This window comes from Alligator sinensis, unplaced genomic scaffold (assembly GCF_000455745.1).
Source record: "Alligator sinensis unplaced genomic scaffold, ASM45574v1 scaffold1386_1, whole genome shotgun sequence".
Classification (NCBI taxonomy): domain Eukaryota; kingdom Metazoa; phylum Chordata; order Crocodylia; family Alligatoridae; genus Alligator; species Alligator sinensis.
The window spans coordinates 566,437-585,624 of record NW_005842806.1 but is presented as its reverse complement, the minus strand read 5'-3'; the positions used below and the strand labels follow the sequence as shown (position 1 = coordinate 585,624).

General features: G+C 44.0%; 1 protein-coding gene across 1 annotated transcript in view; it reads right to left on the bottom strand.

Moving 5' to 3' along the window:
- Positions 1-222: 222 nt before the first annotated feature.
- Positions 223-19,188, bottom strand: part of YBX3 (Y-box binding protein 3) — a 32,420-nt gene continuing 13,454 nt past the window's right edge. Inside the window, exons 5-9 of the mRNA XM_025191281.1 lie at positions 17,795-17,917; positions 8,328-8,422; positions 4,603-4,774; positions 3,869-3,970; positions 223-784 (exon numbers count right to left, since the gene is read on the bottom strand). Of these exons, the coding sequence (XP_025047066.1) occupies positions 3,905-3,970; positions 4,603-4,774; positions 8,328-8,422; positions 17,795-17,917 (456 nt within the window). The 3' untranslated portion in view covers positions 223-784; positions 3,869-3,904. The remainder of the gene's footprint in view (positions 785-3,868; positions 3,971-4,602; positions 4,775-8,327; positions 8,423-17,794; positions 17,918-19,188) is intronic.

The following is a 19,188-nucleotide window of genomic DNA, read 5'->3' as shown; positions in this document are numbered from 1 at the left end:
TGCTTGTAATAAGGCAGCAAACCGCATCCCTGTGGACCAAATCTTTGACACCCATGAGGTAGGCATAACCCATATGTAACCTTGCACAAGTATTTCTGCAGTGTCCAGTGTGTTTGAGCAAGTTAAGTAACATAGGTCTAGTGTTATCCAAGTACTGAAAGATTAAAATATTATTCAGGCTACTTTAAATGTAAACATGAAAAAGACGCTTCTAATTTTAACTTGGTTTGCTTTCTGGATGTTGAATCATTTTATTTGTGAGGAACGTCACCCACGCTGAACATTTTCAAATAGATCTTATCAAGGAAAGCGGAAATTTCTCCTCCCCGTGTCCTACAATGAAGCAGGACTGGCACAAAATAAAAAGAAAGGAAAAAAAAAAAAAAACTCATCACACCTGGGAGGTTTTAGCACCAGCGTCCATTAAAAAAGCATGGGACTTAAAAATTCATTTCTTTGGTTGGGTCTTTTCCCTTTTCTTTTTTTCAGTCTGATACCAGAAGAAAATTTGAAAAAAAATACTAGAAAATGATGAAATTCTAAGAAAAAACCCTGCAGTTGCCGCTGAAGCTGGGGAGGTCGCTCTTTCTGAATCTCGCTCTCTTTTTCTCTCCATTCATCTTTCTTGCAGGCGTTCCCTGGATCTCAGCTGCTGGTATATTTTAGTTATTTCTTTTAAGTTTGAAGGTTTTAAATCTGGTTTTCATTGTTGTTCTCGTTTTATTGCTTGGATGTTTCTTTGGTGGTGGTTTTTTTTTTTTTTTTAAATTACACTTTAGGACACCTATAAGACAGCCAAAAAAACAACAAACACCACAAAAATTATTAACTTTGTCAAATATTCTCCCTTCATCAGTTCCTAGAACTTTTTATTGCTACTCTACATTATGACTTTTAACCAAAATTAAAGTACAGACACAAACAACATAGCATAAATAGAGCTATCCAAGCATGGCTTATACCCGTGCACAACTTTGGCAGTTAACAGCATGCTGTCCATGTTAAAGGCTTTGTTCAGCACATGGCTGCACTTTTAAACCAGTTCAGCATCTTTATTTTACATTGGAGACAGGTTCCCCGAAAGTGACTGGCTGAAATTTGTTCTCCAAAAATCTGGGAAGCAGAAGCAGTCCCAGAGTATTGCCCTACAAAATGATGATATTGCTCTCTATGCAGAATCACTTTGGCATTCAAAGTGCTTATGGGAGAGTATTAAAATTATTCCCAGAATCTGCATACTAATACACTGAGTCAAGTGTGGCAGGCAGAACAAACACCACTGATATGGTATTCACAACATGTATAAATCACAATTCATGTGTTTTTGTGACAATCAGAACTTCAAACCATTGTCATTCCCCAGCCAATAAGATAGGTTTTTGTATGCTTTAGGATACAGATAATTCAAAATAAAGGTATTTTGAAATTCACAGTCCTTCCCTAGTCCCTTAGATATGGAAAACCTCATTACTTTGAAATCTGAAGTCCTTCTATAGTACCTTGAAGCAAGAAAAGCTCTAAATACTTTTGTCTACCATTAAGCTGCTGCCATAAGCAGCACATGCTCAGTTATGGGAACTAACTACAAAGTTGGTTAAATGTAGCCGATGCTGAGCATGCCCAAAGAACACACAACACAAAGCCAAGGTCTATACTTATTGGAACCTATCCTAAACACAGGTTAGTGCAGCACAGCTGAAGAAGGCATAGCACCCATTGCACTCCATCCCCCTCAGCAACTTTTTTTTTCCTCCAAGTCATGGTGAATCACAACTACATTTCAACTTACTCTTCACTTCTAGAGCTGAGCAATGCCTTTTTTCCTCATTTCCAATTATTCCTATTTATCAGCAAACCTCACCAAATATTTATGTAGATGAGAGGCTCTGTCACTCCCCCTCTCAGCCTGTTACATATGACTGGTGTAGCCCCGCCCTCTGTGGGGTGGAGGTAGCCCCAAGCCTCATCTACATATAAGTTTTTAGAAGTTCCCAGAACTTGACAAGAACAGTTTCAGTAGCAAATGGGGGGGCTAATTAATACACAGACGCTGGCGGGGGGAATACCTGGTGTACGCGCGTGCACACACACACACACACACACACAGAGCAATGCTGGATTGTGTGGTCACCATGGCTCGAAAACAACACTGCCTCTGCTTGGGCCCAGCCCCATGAACCACATTCTAAAAATTGCAAGCATTTTACCTTTGAACTAATCTCTCATATAGCCTTCACTACAGATGAACATACACTCTTGAAAAATACTTCTGTGTATTTGAGTACTTATGCTAAAATTTAGAACAGTATACAGAAAACAAAACTGAAACAATTATTATACAAGGAGATTTTCTGTTAATATTCTATGTAAAGCCCACATGGCCTCCTGCACAACCAAATCTGTACACACTGTAGTAATTTTCAAATGTGCAAATTACTATGGGCACATTTATTTCAAAGTTGCTATTTTTTTGGTTTGTTGCATTTCAAATTAATGGTTTCCCTGTACATGTTACCATCAAGTTCTGAATCACTCGATAAACCTGAAAGATCAAGTCCTGCGGCTGCAATTCATTTCGACACCAATGGAGTTGCACTCAAGTTTATTTAATCTCTAAAGCTAAATCTCCAGAAATGTTTTCAGGACTCTTCTCTGCCAAATCTTTGCCCTCAGGCAGTCTTTCTTCCAGCCCTGTTCCTCACTCCAAATCCCAGTTATCCTGTCTGATCTTGCACCTCTTTGTGAGACCTAGATCTTCCTCCCATTTGAAGACTAGAAAGGAGATGAAAAGAAGGGACACGTGAGCAAACATAAATTAGAGAGTCACGTGAGAACAGGGATGTGCTGCAATCTGAGGTGTAAAGGGGGGAAAAAAGGATTCTCCACAAAGACACATCCAGAACTAGGGGTGGACCCTGATCTCACCAAAGAGTGCTCTGCTAAGCCAGACTGGTCACCTGCTATATCTGCTTTTCTTCCTGCACACAGGATGCTTTGTTCCTGCTCCTTCAGTAAGGTTTCTTTTAAAATACTCCTTTCCCTGTCCCAGGACTGGCCTCCCAGGGGATCCTGCCCATCAGTTCCCTGAGGGAATCAGAGTCTGCTTTTCTGAAGTCCTTGGTCCTTACTCTGCTGCTCTCCTTTGTTATTTTGTCAGGATCCTGAACTCAAATACTTGTGGTCACTGCTGCCCAAGTTGTCATCCACTTCTGTATCACTTGACAGCATCCTCTTGGACACTGTAGCCAGGAAGTGTTGTTTGTTCGCAATTGTAGAGCTCTAGGATGCAGATCCCCTTTCAAGAAGCCTCATTCCTGTATGTTGCCCTGATTCTTTCCTGCCCCCCCTCCCCACCCCCAACATCCATGTGTCTTTCACTCTGGAATGGGTGCAGTTTGTCGCTTAATATGTCTGGAAAAAAACAAACCTTTTGTAGAATTTGTAATCCCTATGTAATAGTGCTGCCTATTAGCAAGTGGTGGCAGATGACAGAACAAGAAGCAATAGTTTCAAGTTGTAGCAAGGGAGGTTTAGGTTGGATTTTAAGCAAAACTCTCACTAGGAGGGTGGTGAAGCACTGACACGGGTTACCTAGAGAGATGGTGAAATCTCCATCCTTGGAGGTTTTTAAGACCCAGCTTGACAAAGTCCTGGCTGGAACGATCTAGTTGGGGATGGTCCTGTTTTGAACAGGAGGTTGGACTAGATGAGCTCCTGAGGTCCCTTCCAACTCTAGCTTTCTGATTCTATAACTTGTTGGTAGCAACAGTTCTACCTCAATGCACAGGGGAACAAGTAAGACAGCCAGTTTGTCACAGCTGGAAAGAAAACATTTCACCTAAACCTGGGAGTACTTTATAAGCCTTACCTGATGGATTGTACAGGGTGTCTGGGGAGCCAAATGTTACTCAGCACCACTCTGCTCGGTCACTGGAGCAGGGTTCTCAGCTGATGTTTCGGCCACCTTGGTCTGAAAAATATATTTAAGCAGGCAAAGAACAATTTCCACCACCCTTCTCAGGTCTATTGTGATAACATCACAACTTAGAAACTGTAATGCTACTACAGTTTTTTCTTTTGGAAAGGAGCTCCACTCAGCCCCAACACACAAAGGGAACCTGCCATCTCATAATAATAATAATAATAAGATACAGATATTTCACTACCAAGATGCTTGTGCTCTGTAGTTAGGTCCCCAAGACTGGCCAATTCAAGCAGAACGGTAAATGGGATTAGAAGCCTCTTTTCCAAGGCATCTATTCAGGACAGCCACTTGCTTTTGGAAAGTGATGGCTACTGAGAAGTGTGAAAGAGGTCCATCACCTCAAAAGGACTGGTTCCAATCTGGCCTCAGTTCAAGATGATCAGTCAATTCATAAGCTGGATGTTTGGAATCCTATGCAAGGTAGCTGGTAGTTCTCAAACTAGTTTCTAATTGGTGGTGACATCAAATAATCAACCTCACATTAAGCACCCTTCTTGGCAGTCTGTTCCCTACAGCAGAGGTACAAGGCATATTATATACCTGTAGCCACCAGCTTGGCAACATATTGGGAAAAATCTCACTCAGTAACTCTCCTCTACTGTGAGAAATACCCTCACCTCTTTGCCATCTTGAGATGGAGCATTGGGTGGGCGAGGTCGACGCCGATAGTTATATGGACGACGATAACCACGACGAGGTGACTGCTGGTTCACAGCATTGGCCTCATGCTGGTTCTCCTTGTTGTCAGCCTCTCCAGCCACTGGAGCAGGACGTGGACGAGGGGGCCCTCTGAGAAGAGACAGATACACATGAAAGGCAGAAGATTAAGTCACAGTACATGCTACTGAAAAACAGACTTTTCCCAACCAACAATGCTCAGCTAAGCAATTTCCGCACTGAATGCTGGCAAACCAGTTTTAACTGGGCTCCACTGAGAGTCACAGAAATGGAGAAAAACTCATTAAATCACCCAAGCTGCCTCCTTGGAACAAGTAAAAGAGAAGGACTTCTTAAGCTGTCTTTGTCTTTTCTATTGGAAAAATCAAGGCAATGAAGTTGAGAATGGTGAAGGAGACTCATTGTCCACTAATGAGATTCTGTCAACTGCTTGCTTTAAGCCATCCTGCTCCACTGCCTTGGAGCCATAAAAGCCAATCCAGATTTCCTGAATGGTTCAACCAGAAAGCTTTAGTCCCTCTTGATTTATACTCGAGTAAAAAGAGGGTAAAATCCTGCCCACTGATTTCACACACATGTATGGCAATTATAAAATCAACCAAGAAAGGGAGAGAGGAGGACAACAGAGTAGGCAAAACTATTACCTGCCAACTTTGTGCAATGGACCCCAACTCCTGAGCCTGCCTAAGATCAGACGCCTTACCTCCGTTTTTAAATCTGCAGGCCCTGATGCCCTCCACCCACGGGTGTTGAGAGAGCTGGCGGGGGTCATTGCTGTGCCCTTGGCCCAGCTGTAAGAGCGATCATGGTCCACGGGCCAGGTGCCCAGAGATTGGAAACTAGCTAATATGGTCCCCATTTATAAGAAAGGGAGAAAGGAGGACCCAGGAAACTATAGGCCCATAAGCCTCGCATCATTCTTGGGGAAAAATCCTTGAAAAAAATTATGAAGGATCACATCTCTGAGGGGCCAGCAGGGGAGATCATGCCCAGGGGAAATCAACATGGGTTCATCAAAGGCAGGTCCTGACAGACCAACCTGATGGCCTTTTATGACCAGGTAACTAAATCCCTGGATGATGGCGTCGCCATGGACATAGTCTTTCTGGACTTTAAGAAGGCCTTTGACACCGTCTCTCACCCCATTCTCATTAATAAATTGAGCGACTGTGGCATTGATGCCTACACAGTTGGATGGGTCAAAAATTGGCTGATGGGGCATACCCAGAGAGTAGTGGTGGACGGGTTGTACCCGACCTGGAGCGATGTGAATAGTGAGGTCCCCCGGGGCTCGGTCCTGGGGCCTACACTGTTCGACATCTTCATCAGCAACTTGGATGAGGGGGTGGAAAACACGTTGTCCAAGTTTGCCAATGACACCCAGATATGGGGAGAGGTAGGCACGCTCGAAGGGAGAGAGAGGCTGCAATTAGATTTAGGCAGACTACAGAAGTGGGCGGACGGTAATAGGATGGGCTTCAATGTAGATAAATGCAGGGTGCTGCACCTGGGGAAAAGCAATCCACAACATACATACAAGCTGGGGAGCTCCCCCCTTGTGAGCACAGAGGCAGAAAGGGATCTTGGAGTCATTACTGACTCCAAGATGAACATGAGCCGCCAATGCCAGACCACAGCCAGCAAGGCCAGCCATACCGTGTCATGCATCCAAAGATGCGTCTCAAGCCGGTCCAGAGAGGAGATACTCCCCCTCTACGTGACACTGGTCAGGGCACAGTTGGAGTACTGCGTCCAGTTCTGGGCACTGCACTTTAAGAGGGATGTGGCCTGCCTTGAGAGGGTTCAGAGGAGGGCCACCCACTTGGTTGGAGGGCAACAGGGCAGGCCCTATGAGGAGAGGCTGAGGGACCTGAACCTGTTCAGCCTCAGCAAGCGGAGGGTGAAGGGGATTTGGTGGCTGCCTACAAACTCATTAGGGAAGATCAGCAGCAAGTAGAAAGGGCCCTACTCCCCCCCAGCAGCACCCAGAGTGACGAGGAACAATGGCCAGAAGCTGCTGGAGAATAGGTTCAGGTTAGAGATTAGGAGGCACTATTTCACTGTTAGGGTGGCTAGGATCTGGAACCAACTTTCTAGGGAAGTGTTCCTTGCTCCTACCTTGGGTAAATTCAAAAAGAAGTTGGAGGAACACCTGTCTGGAGTCACGTGATCCCAGTGTGTGCTCCTGCCAGTGGCAGGGGGGGGGCAGTCAGACTAGATGATCTGTTCAGGTCCCTTCTGACCTCAAACTACTATGAAACCATGAAACTACTATACTTCCCAAGTGAAAAGGGTATTATAGGGTGTGGAATCATTTTTTCAGCTGCCTAGCACATGCACAGAGAGGTTCAAGTTCACTGACAGAGTTCAAGTTCAGCACAACTGACAGAGGTTGGGTTGGTGCATATTTGGAACCCAAGAGGTAAATGTCACTACTCCTCACTCCCCTCTTTGCCTGCCACTGAAATCAGTCACAGGAAAAGTGGGGGCAAGCAGCAGATGTGCTGATGAGCCAGGAGCTCAAAGAGCTCACTGTGCACACACCACAGCCAAAGGGGAGGGCACAACTGCATGCCCCGCTCCCCCATCTCTTCTGGATCCACCCCTGGATGTAAGATGATCCAAAGACCAGGCAAGAGGACAAAAGAGCTGCAAAATCTGGGTTCCATTTCTGGCTCTGCTATTAGCACATAGTGTCACCCTAAAAAGAGCATTTGACCAGTCTGAGCCTAAGCTTCCTCCTCCATAAAATGAAAATGCTTCTTGTGGCACCCATCTTTGTGAAAGACTTAATTCTAGAACTAATAACTGCCAGAGTATCATTAACGGGGTGGACAAAAAAAAACAATGATTTTTTAAAAAATTGTAATTCAGATTTCTTTGATTTTTAACTCTAATTATAATTAAAGTTTTCCTTCTGAAAAATAAGCCATCTTAAGATGGAATTTGAACCTATGCTGTGCTAGGTTAAGATACATATTTAGTATCAAGCTATGAAAATAAGTGCATGCAACAGAAAGGACCAAGGTTGGGCTCAAGACCAGTGTAGGAAAATGGAACAACATTCTGTGGAGTTTACACCTAGAAACTGGAGGAAAAGACTGCCAATTTCACCTTAATACAGCTTGATATAAATATCAATCAATTGGCACTGTCATTCTTTACAGAGCATGGTGTATACACCAATGAGTTTTGATGGCTGCAGAGTCTGATGCACGAATGACAGTCCTGCCCACAGGTAGGACACACCCATGCATTAGCAATACTCTGAATCCAAGCAGAAGCAAAAAATAAAATCATCTAGCAAATAAGAAATACGTATTTCACCATTTTATACAGATACATTTTAGTATACTAACAAGCCAAATATATCAAGCTATATATTTTTAAAATTAATATTCATCCAGATTATGTACCTATGAAACATATGTACCAAGTTTACTGTAAAAACTGTATTTAGCTACAAGTCGGCCCGTTTTAATTGTTATATCAACCAATAAAAAAAATAAAAAATAAAAAAACCCCACACCTTTCTTTAAAACAAACACACAAAAAGTTAATAAAAAAATCAATTATTTAACTTGGGGATTTAAATCAATCCGCCTTGATCATGAATGCCTGAATCCAATGGCAGTTTGGCTAATGGCGTGCATACTGTATCTACCTGCGGTAGCGGGGCCGATAAGTGGGATTCCGATGGATTGGCTGTTGGAGTTGTGCTCCTTCTGTGATCCCATCCTTGATCTCTCCTTCAATACCCTGAGACCAAAAAAAATGAGGGCAGAATGAATATTTGACAGTGATATTCTAAACTATATAGGATCCAAACAGGCCAGTCAGTCCTTCCATCTTGACCATGTGTCATCATAAGACAAAAAAAGAACATGATAGCCAACGCACAGAACAAATCAAATAAAATGCATATTCAGGCTCTTCATAGTTGAGCTGTGGAACTCTGCTATAGGTCAGTCAGAAAATATAGCTGGAGGTGCAGTCTATCTATTAAGGTTATTCAAAACTCCCGTTTCAAGTCAGAAATTGATAAGCTATGGGGAAAAGGAAGGAACATCCCTTTTTAAATACATCTCATAGTATTAAAGTCAGCCAATATGTTAGATGACTTTTCCTTCTTTGCAGATGAAGTTGTCTCAGGTGTTCACGATGGTATGCTGAACGACGCAAGATTAATGATATGATCCATCAGGCCAGATAGATCAGTCAGAGCACTTGCAACGTATCTAGAAGAACAGCAGAGTCAGCAGGCTCTCTCACTGGGAAAACAGAAAGCAGGAAACAGAAATGACCCTCTCAGTGGTAGCGTGGATCTTCAGAGGGAGGGTGAGCAGGCGATGTCCCGAATATTCCACCCCATGATTCCTCTCCCACAGCCTCTTCCAGAATTCAGATCCATTCCAGCAACCCTATGATGCATGGTAGTGATTTGCTTTATCCAGGACACCACACTCTTGCACTGTTCATCGTGAAATTAAGTGCTTTAAAAAAAAAAAAAGCTATTAGTGAAAAGGTGCCACTTCCAAGTGTATTTGGGAAACTAAATCTGCAATGAGCCTGTTTAGAGCAGTGTTTCTCAACCTGTGTGTTTGTAACCCACTTTTGGGTCGCAAGAATATATGAGAGAGTTGCAAAAAACGTAAAAAACAGATCAACAAACTTTTAAAATGGATTCTCCATTAAAAGAGAAAAACCATGGGAAACCGGGGCTTTTCCCTTCTAGGCTGGCAAAGTTCCAACCTGTGAGGGGCTGCTTGCCTCCCCCTAAACACATACCCTGCATCCTGCCCCACATACTGGGAGGCTGGGGCCTAGGGGCAGCAGGTCAGGAGTGAGGGGTACTAGGTCAAGACTGGACATGTTTACAAACAGGTCCCGGTACCCCAAAAAAAAATAAAAAAAAATGTTGAGAATCCCTGGGTTAAAGGCCAGTCTCTGGCTTCATTACATCTTCTGAAAAAATATCCAAGGCAACAAAAATTGCAGTAAGAAATACCAGTATTATCTCACACACAAATAGTGCCACTTACTACCTCATCTAAAACAGCTTATCCACATGATGAAAGTTTGCAGGATTAGGCTTCACCCTTAAACAATTGAAAACTGTTTCAAGGCAAGTTGTTTCACTCACTGTCACTATTCCAACTCATGCAGTCCCTATTTCAACTTATTCCAACACCTTTCACTCAGCATCAAATCTACCCAGCTCAAGCTACTTTAATTCAGACCACATAGACCCACATCATGTGCCAGTCGTTCAAAACCTATCTAATCCAGTCTGCATCAAGCCAATTACTTCACACGAGCGCCAAGTGACAGAGAAAAAAAATCCTATTAAGTCATCTTAACCACCCTGCTGGCAATCTAGGATTGCTCCTCTCCTTACTTGGCATTTCCAGCTTTCAGATATTTGCAGATGGTTATTATAGCCCCCTTAAGTCATTATTTGACTGAGGTATAAGCATTTAGTTTATTTACAGTCAATCCTGCCAGTCCCATAGTAACATATTTATCCCACAATTTTACCTTATGATGAGAAGGTACAATTTTAGCCACCACGCTACCATGTCATTTTATAATATTTTCTTAGATCATTATTCTGATAGGATGGGACCAGAGAATAGAATACAAAGCCGTTTGTCTCTATAACATGGGTTCTAACAATAAGACCTCCAATGCTTCATGTAAACTGAGTTTGGCGAGTCCCATTCTAGCCCTTACTAAGCCAGTTACCACACCACCATCACATTTAGCGCTAAATCATTAACTGGTAACCTCAGTAAAGGATGATCAGAGTGTAGGCTCCCTAGAGAACAGAGTTAACATACATAAGCAAAGCTAACCAGTATTTGGGGATCTTGTATTCCTGCTGCTCCAGACACACCCCATTTTCAGAAAGGAGTCAGAACCTCAGGCCTCCAACAGTTGACAATCAAGTTCTTTTAACCAATACTAAAACTCATGAAAAAAAAAAAAAAATTTTCCTCCCCACCTGTCTTTTCTGCTTCCCAAGTTTCTTAGAAGCACAGAAAGCTACCCTAAAGACATTTGCTATACTTCACATGCTGTGCCCACATACATCTATGCCACTTATTTTTAGCAGTGTGACAGAGGCAGCTGCTAAAAGTTGGGACGGGTAGAATCAAAGTTCACTGAAAAAAATAGAGGTGCACATGCACAAGAAAAAATGGCACACCAGATGATTCTATTTATAGATGGAAAGACTGACAAAGACAGATAAGTAACCAGAGGAGTTTCCACAGGAAGATGGCTAAATGAAAGTTCCTGGTAAGGGTAATTATCTGAAAGGTGTAGAAGACCAGGAGGAGAGACTTGGGAGTTATTTGGAGGTGGGATTATATTATTCCTGTCCATTTGGGAATAGTACCATCATAACGTATACAATGCAATGGATGCACCAAAATACTCCCATGATTTCACAGTTTCTATCACACTTTCCTTCTTCAACTGAAGGTGGTAGAAGCTGCAGGGATCTCAGGTTCTTCCCTTCTCTTCCCCTGCCTTTCCTGGGCTGGGAGATGTTGGAGGACCCAAATTAAAGACAAAAAAACCTAGAGCCTAGCTTCTCAAACTGAGGTCCATGTAGTACTAGATTAGCCACAGAAGGAAACAAACACTCTTTAAATCCTAGCAATGGAGTTAGTGGATGTTGGAAGCGATTGTGAATTATCATTGGTTCCCCTCCAAATCATTCTTTGCACCAAATGTTAAAATAGCGAGAGAAGTTACCAGTGCCTGAATGAACCCTACTGTTTGGGATGGGATGGAATACAGCTGAATTTCTGTGATTGTTCCTTGACCATACAAAGCAGCTCTGCTGCCCCTCCATCCTCACATGACTTGAAATACCTGAAACAGACTCTGAATGAAATATCTCTCCGATTACTGCTCAACTATCAAAACTAAAGCATGTGCCTTTGTTTGGTTATTTTTTTTAAGAACTATTTTTTGGTTCAGTGTGGATGGAAGCACACTAGCAGAGGATCAGATTGGAAATTAAATTATGACTACATGAATCTTTTTGCTGAAAAGCACATTTGCCAAACTAGAGTCAGACCCAGTGAGGAGGAGTAAAGGAAGAGTGGAACTGAGAGCTGTAGTTTCCAGGCACCGTTTTACTTGTATGCTGTTGATAGCATGGGTAAAGCCTGATAGCAATACTCAAAAGGTCTTTCCCAACTGGCAAGGTGGGAAAAGGTCTGTCTGGTACCATAGGCAGCATAGCAGGTTCTGCACAACTCCAGAATATGCCCATCAGTAACTGAAGGAGTAATTACTTCCTTTACCAAAGCACTGAATTGACAGGGAGAATGGCAAGATGGGGCTCATTTTCACCGTCATTAGCTTACTCCAGCCTTATGCTTTCATCCATATTAGTGACAGGCCTACAGGGTAGTGCCTATCCCAGCAGCATGCATGCATACCCAATTCCTCATCAAAACATGCTTCAGCTGCAAAAGTCTGACTCACACTAGTAAAGCTCGCATGTCTGCATGCTGCAGCCAAGACTATTACTAGATCAATTACACATCTATCTGTGCAGCCAAGATGAGCTACGGAGAATCTCTTTTACAAAACTTGCAGCAGTTATTGCATTCTCAGTTTCAGCTACACACACACATACACCCCCCCCCCCCCCCCCCCCCCCCCAAAGAGATGAGAAAGGCTCTGAAGATAAAGCAGCCAGGTCATTGTAAGGCCTTTGTCATCTTTTCAGAGGGAGGCTCTGTATGTTGCAAGTCAAGTAATCACAATATTCCAAATCATCCCCGCATAAAGCAAGGGAAAAGGACCACCTAAGAGTAAGAACATGGGGACTGCTAGAAGAATCAAACTGAGAAGGCAACATAACAGCCTAAGTGAGGAGCATCTCAAAACACATGCTTGTACACTAGTCAGGTTTACAGGTGTTAAAAGTGACTCTGTGACCCCAAGCCTAGGGACACAGCTGCTCTGCCAAGAGTCTAGAAAGAAAGATCAAAGGGAACATTAAAGTACTCTGTGGCCTTAGAAAGAGTGGGGGTAACCAGGTGGCCAGAGACTGCCTGGTGTGTCAGCAAAGGCTGGCAAGGAGATGTACAAAACCAGCTTCTCCCAGCTAGGGGTAGGCATGGCTGGGTTGAAGGGAACTTATAAGATGACTTGAAAGAAAGTAATATTGGTTATGGTGCAGGTACAAGGAAACATGGATATAGAACTCTATTGTATTACCCCCTGGGCTGTGCACACTTTGTACCTTGGGGTAAGTTAATAAATAATGCATTGTTTTGAAAAAGTTGTTTGAGTCACTCTGCACAGCAGCTGCTCCAGAAGTCCCTAGAGAGAAAGGTTGGAAAGTATCAAACTCTGCTGGGCCTGTTGAGCAACACATTTAGGAAGTGGGCCTGCAGTCCAGTCTAGAAGTGGTTGGGTGCCATTGTTCCAGTCAGAACGATATGCAGTAATTTAGACCTATCACCTGAAGTTGCACTTGACAGGAACTAAGAAAGATCCAGAAGCAGTTTGACTTTTAACCATGGCGCTCTGAGAGAACAGAACTAGTCAACCTTCATCAGTAGGTTATCTTTCCTCTATGCAGCAAAATGGAGGATTACAGGGTGCAACGTGGCCTGAGAGCTCGGGTTGCTTTATCATTTTTAGAGATGTTATCCATATGTACATTGTCACTGGGAGGCATGCATCTCATGGCCAAGCTAAGAGGCATCTTGGCCAGCAGTCCTCATACAACATGTCCACGCCTCAAGAATCCCTATGTATGCCCGACACTTATGTTGGGGGGCGGGGGCACGTACACCCTGCCCCCCACCCCCGCCCCCCCACATAAGTGTCAGGCATACATAGGGATTCTTGAGGCGTGGACATGTTGTATGAGGACTGCTGGCCAAGATGCCTCTTAGCTTGGCCATGAGATGCATGCCTCCCAGTGACAATGTACACATGGATAACATCTCTAAAAATGATAAAGCAACCCGAGCTCTCATGCCACACACACACACACACACACACACACACACACACACACACACGAATCAGAATAACAAGTTTCTGTATCTTTTCAGCTACAGAATCCCCTGGTGAACAGAGCTGCAAGGCTGAGAGGACAAAAGATCAAATCACAGAACGTATGTATTGATAATATATTTTAAATAACTCAATTACTGCCCAGCAATTAACTTCTCATTCTCCTTCAACAACTGCCATACAGATATTCCATTAACTTCAAACCCTAATTTTCTATGATGCTGAGCATCTCAGGAGGTCACCTAGTCCAACCCCCTGCACAGAGCAGGACCAACCCCAACTAGATCATCCCAGCCAAGGCTTTGTCTACCTGTGCCTTAAAAACCTCTAAGGATGGAAACCCCATAGCCTCGCTGGGTAATCTGTTCCAGTGTTTTTCCTAATATTTAATCTAAACTTCCCTTGCTGCTAATTGAGACTACTGTGCCTTGCTCTGTCATCTGCCACCTCTGAGAACAGTCCAGCTCCACCCTCCTTGTTACCCTTCTTCAGGTAGTTGAAGGCTGTTCTTACCCACCTCATGACTAAAACAGTAAACTAATTTGAGCAAAGCTGAGTCTCAGTGTTGCATGTAACTATGACTGAAAAACAACTCTGCAGCATGCAACGTCCAATTTATAGTTTTTGCAGACATCGTAACATCTTATGAACACATCACTAGGGCTCTAGGTAGCTGCTTTAGAAACATCTGTTGGGTAGATTTTCCACAAAGCTGGTAGTCTTGCCTAACCTCTGATGGAGCACCTTCTCAAAGTTTTAAGCAAGTCAACTGTGACTAGCACACAGCATGTTCTCAGTCTCCACCTGGACTAACCTACATATGTAGGGCATACAAAGGATTCCCCCCAAACCATAAGTGTAGTGCATATTGCTGTCACCTTTGTTCTGACTTCTGGAAATGCAAGTCAATCTATACCAGGGGTGAGCAAGCTTTTGCTACCATAAACAGCTGCTTCTAGACTTCAGCTTGGGTGCACTGAGGACTAGCTGCACTTATCCTCACCACTGACCCATGTCCTCAACAGTGACTGAGAAGGGCAAACCCTGTGGCAAGGGTAAGAACAGATGCAGAACAGAAGCAGAGCCAGCTACAGAGGAGGGTGTTGCAGAGGAAATATGTAGCACAGTTCATGTGCATGCTGCCAATACCCTGAACCATATCAGATTTTTGCAGGCTAGATCCAACCCACAGGCTCTAGGTTTCTGAGCTAATCTAAATGGTGTTGGCCTTTGTAAGTAAAATTCTATATAGTTCATTTTATGCCCAAGATCTGGAGAGATGCCCCTGTAATAGGCGCATATCGTTTCAGGAATACTACTCTGGGAAAATGCAACTGTTGTTGGTTCAGGTGGAGATCTATAACCACATTCAAAAAGGTATATAGGCCATGTTCTTACCCTGTGTATCTAACTAGAAAAACTATACAGGGTGGGTATGTCACTAGGCCTGAAATGCTCCCATCCTTCATGCTGAGACAGCAGCTCAGTCAGTCAGACAGGTATAGGAAAGAGCATGTTGATGTTGGTTCATATGAGAATTCCATGAAAACTAAAAAGGGTTAAGTTGAAGTCTCTTGGTAGGCTGGATCCTTAGTTACAACTTTCTAGAATTTCAGTCCAACAGGGAAGGGAAATACTTGCCCTTCCCCTTTAACTCCATTTAGTAAATGATGGGCTTAAGGACAGGACACACTGTTTCAGCTGTAACAGGCAGTTCAAGATTACATGCATGTCTTGCAAAGGGATTTTTCCACTACAACAAGAAAAAGAATCTCACCCATTTCACCAAGTCAAAGCCTCAAAGAAACTTTTATTTTATTGCTTACAGCGTTATCAACTAGGAGAGAACAGGACTGTATTGCACTCCACAGCTGTCCATGCAGCAGGATAGAGTCTTCAGGTCTGGGTTTTGGACAATACCTCTACTGTGTTCCACACTGAGCACATCTACACACGAAATTAATGTGAACTAATAAACTCCAGCATGTCGCACCAGAGTTTATTGCTCCTGGGTGCAGGACCACAGCACACTGAGCCAGGTCAGAGCAGCCAGCTGGCAGGAGGCCCAAAGGGATCAGTTTGCCAGCACAGGGCTGTTCCAAACCGGCTGAACATGCTGCGTAGGGGCTGGCTGGAGCATAAGGTTGCTCCAGTGTGGGACTAGCCGGCAGGCAGCCCCTGCACTGAAGCACCTTCGTGCCCTAGCCAGCATCTACACATGTTGCTGCGTACTAAAGAAGTCCGCTGCAAGACAGCTCTTGTATTTACAAGTACTAATCTACGTCAGAGTTAGTTTATAGGGTTGCACATGTAGGTGCCGGGATTTTACTGCAGAGCTAATTAGGCAGCTCCACAGTAAATTTCTTGTGTAGACACACCCATAGATACAGAAACAGAGGATGTGTCATTGACTTGGTTGAACTGACTTAATTCAGAACAAAGAAGCATCTAGGCCACCTGGCACTAGCAAGGAGGTTTTGGCAAAGTCTCATCTGATCTTATAGAGTGCTCTGGGAATCGGAACCAATTTGATGTTAAGTACACAGCAGTTCCTCGACCCTGTCCTTCTCTCCCACCACCAAAGGAGCCTGGCCCACACAGCATGACATTACTGTTGGGTTTAGTTTTTTTGTTTTCTTTTTTAAACAAGTCAAGAGCATACAGAGGACAACTTTGTCCAAGGAGATGCTCTGAATTGAGAAACCTATTGAAGCACAAGCTTAAATCATCTTTCAGGATGTTCCAGAACACAAGTCAATACACTATGCAACAGGTCAACTAGTGCCCCATGCATTGGTTCCAGAGTTTGATTGGTTTATGGTCATATGTCAGGGCAAGGATCCCACCTCTACAGGTTACATAGCATGCCATCATCTGTACCAAATCACCTTAAGTAAGCTGTAGGGTCTTGCAGATGGTCTCAAGTTCTAAGAGGGCAATGCATCCAACACTTCCTGTTTGAATCATACACCCTGCACATGGAGACCATCCATATGTACTCCCACTTAGTGGAAACAGGGCATCTGTCAATTCAGCTGTGGAGTAGTGGAAGTGAAGAAGTTACAGGTACTCTCCAAACATTCGTCAGATCTTTACAGCATTTCAGGGACAAGTTTGGGTTGGGGAAAAACGCATTCAGAGACATAGCAGATGTTGGCCCAGCGTACCCCCATCTTAACCAGACTTGCAGGTTCTGATGGCAGTAGCAGGAAGACACATGAAACCATATAAACTGCAGGGTGAGAAGATCTTACTGTGCTAGTAGGGTTAGACCCCAATTGCATGATCTGGTTGCTTACGTCCTGGAGTATAGGTAACCTTGATAAGCGAGAGAGATTCAACTTCTAAATATTTCCTTTTAAGCACGAGTTCCTGGAACAGGCAATGTGTGTACCAAATGGCACCAAAAAGTTGACTGAGGGATGAACCTCCATTTTAACCAATCAGTTGTCCAGACGGGGTATAATGCGCATTTCTCTTCTTGTGCTGCCACAATCATTAGCTGCACTATGGAGGATATTCAAAGAAGTGTTAACCTACCATGAAGCTCGTGCATCTTCTGTGTGCTGGTTGAAACAAGTAAGTGTGAATGTGCATCCTGAAGGTGGAAACATGACTCAGTCCAAGCCATAGAGGCCACTACTGAAGGGAGTGGAAACCAGCTGAGATTCAGGAGGCACATGAATGTGTCGAATCTCATGACAGGTCAACATTCCCCTTTCTTTTCTGAAATCAATCCATGCTGGTGGGATCCACCAGCATAAAGTGGTGCTACCATAAGTGGTGTCTGCTAAACGGCTCTAGGCAGACTCAAGAGTGCTTTGTTTTATGTTAGGCCAGCCTTCCCCACAGCAGTAGAATGGAGACTATCCAGTTTGTAGATTATTTCCTTGACCTTTTTCATAGGTTCTGCAGAACCACTGGACACACTTAGCTGAACTTAAACATGGGTTTGCTCTTCACCAGAACATAGCACTGAACTAAATTTGGAGTCCCCCTGCACAAAAGGTGGACAGCTGCTTCAAGATTTGAAACTGAAATAGGGTAACTGGAACTAAGGGATGGAGGTCAACTTACGCTACGAGGTGGTCCACGACGCCGGCCATAATAGCCACGTCGGTAACGACGTCGGTCTGCAGCATAGCGGCTGCCTTCTACAGGGACCCCATCTGGACCGGTCACATTAGCTGCTTCTGCACCCTGGGAGCAAAATAATAAACAAAGTAATGAGGAACACGAGAGCAAGAACCCAATGCATAGTGCACAGACAGAGACAAGATGGCAAGGTAAGGAAGGGAGCAATTTGCTTTTGTAACTGCCATGTAAAACCAAGAAGAGCTTGGTTTTTCTTCCCTCCTAAATAGCATGGGTTGCTCTGTTGGGAATCGTAAGGAAATGAAAGATAATTACCATGTGGCAAGACTATAAGCCCTGGCATTCTCAACCTCACTGGCAGAAAGAAATCCCTGAATTGTAGAGTTCAGAGGCCAACAGCAAAATGAACAGGAGGGAAAACCCAAGAGAAATTGAATTAATCAAAAATAGTAGGGGTTTGGGGGTTTTTTTATTTTCTTTCCAAATATGTGCACAGCTTAACTAACTGACACCTAGGATGGAACATAAGAACCTACTAACATTTAAAGCAAGAGGAAGTCAAAGATGTGGTAATATATACCAAGTCCCAGAGGACTGGAAAAGGGCCAATGTGGTCCCCATTTTCAAGAAGGGGAGGAAGGAGGACCCGGGCAACTATAGGCCAGTCAGTCTCACCTCCATCCTTGGCAAAGTCTTTGAAAAAATTATCAAGGCTCACATACGCGAGAGCCCAGCAGGACAAATTATGCTGAGGGGAAACCAGCACGGGTTTGTGGCAAGCAGATCGTGCCTGACCAATCTAGTCTCTTTTTATGACCAGGTTACGAAACGCCTGGACACAGGAGGAGGGGTGGATGTCGTATACTTAGACTTCAGGAAGGCCTTCGATATGGTATCCCACCCCATACTGGTGAACAAGTTAAAAGGCTGTGACTTGGATGACTACACAGTCCGGTGGGTGGCAAATTGGCTGGAGGATCGCACCCAGAGAGTCGTGGTGGATGGGTCAGCTTCGACCTGGAAGGGTGTGGGCAGTGGGGTCCCGCAGGGCTCAGTCCTTGGACCGATACTCTTTAATGTCTTCATCAGCGACTTGGACGAGGGAGTGAAATGTACTCTGTCCAAGTTTGCAGATGACACAAAGCTATGGGGAGAAGTGGACACGCTGGAGGGCAGGGAACAGCTGCAAGCAGACCTGGACAGGTTAGACAAGTGGGCAGAAAACAACAGAATGCAGTTCAACAAGGAGAAATGCAAAGTGCTGCACCTAGGGAGGAAAAATGTCCAGCACACCTACAGCCTAGGGAATGACCTGCTGGGTGGCACGGAAGTGGAAAGGGATCTTGGAGTCCTAGTGGACTCCAAGATGAACAGGA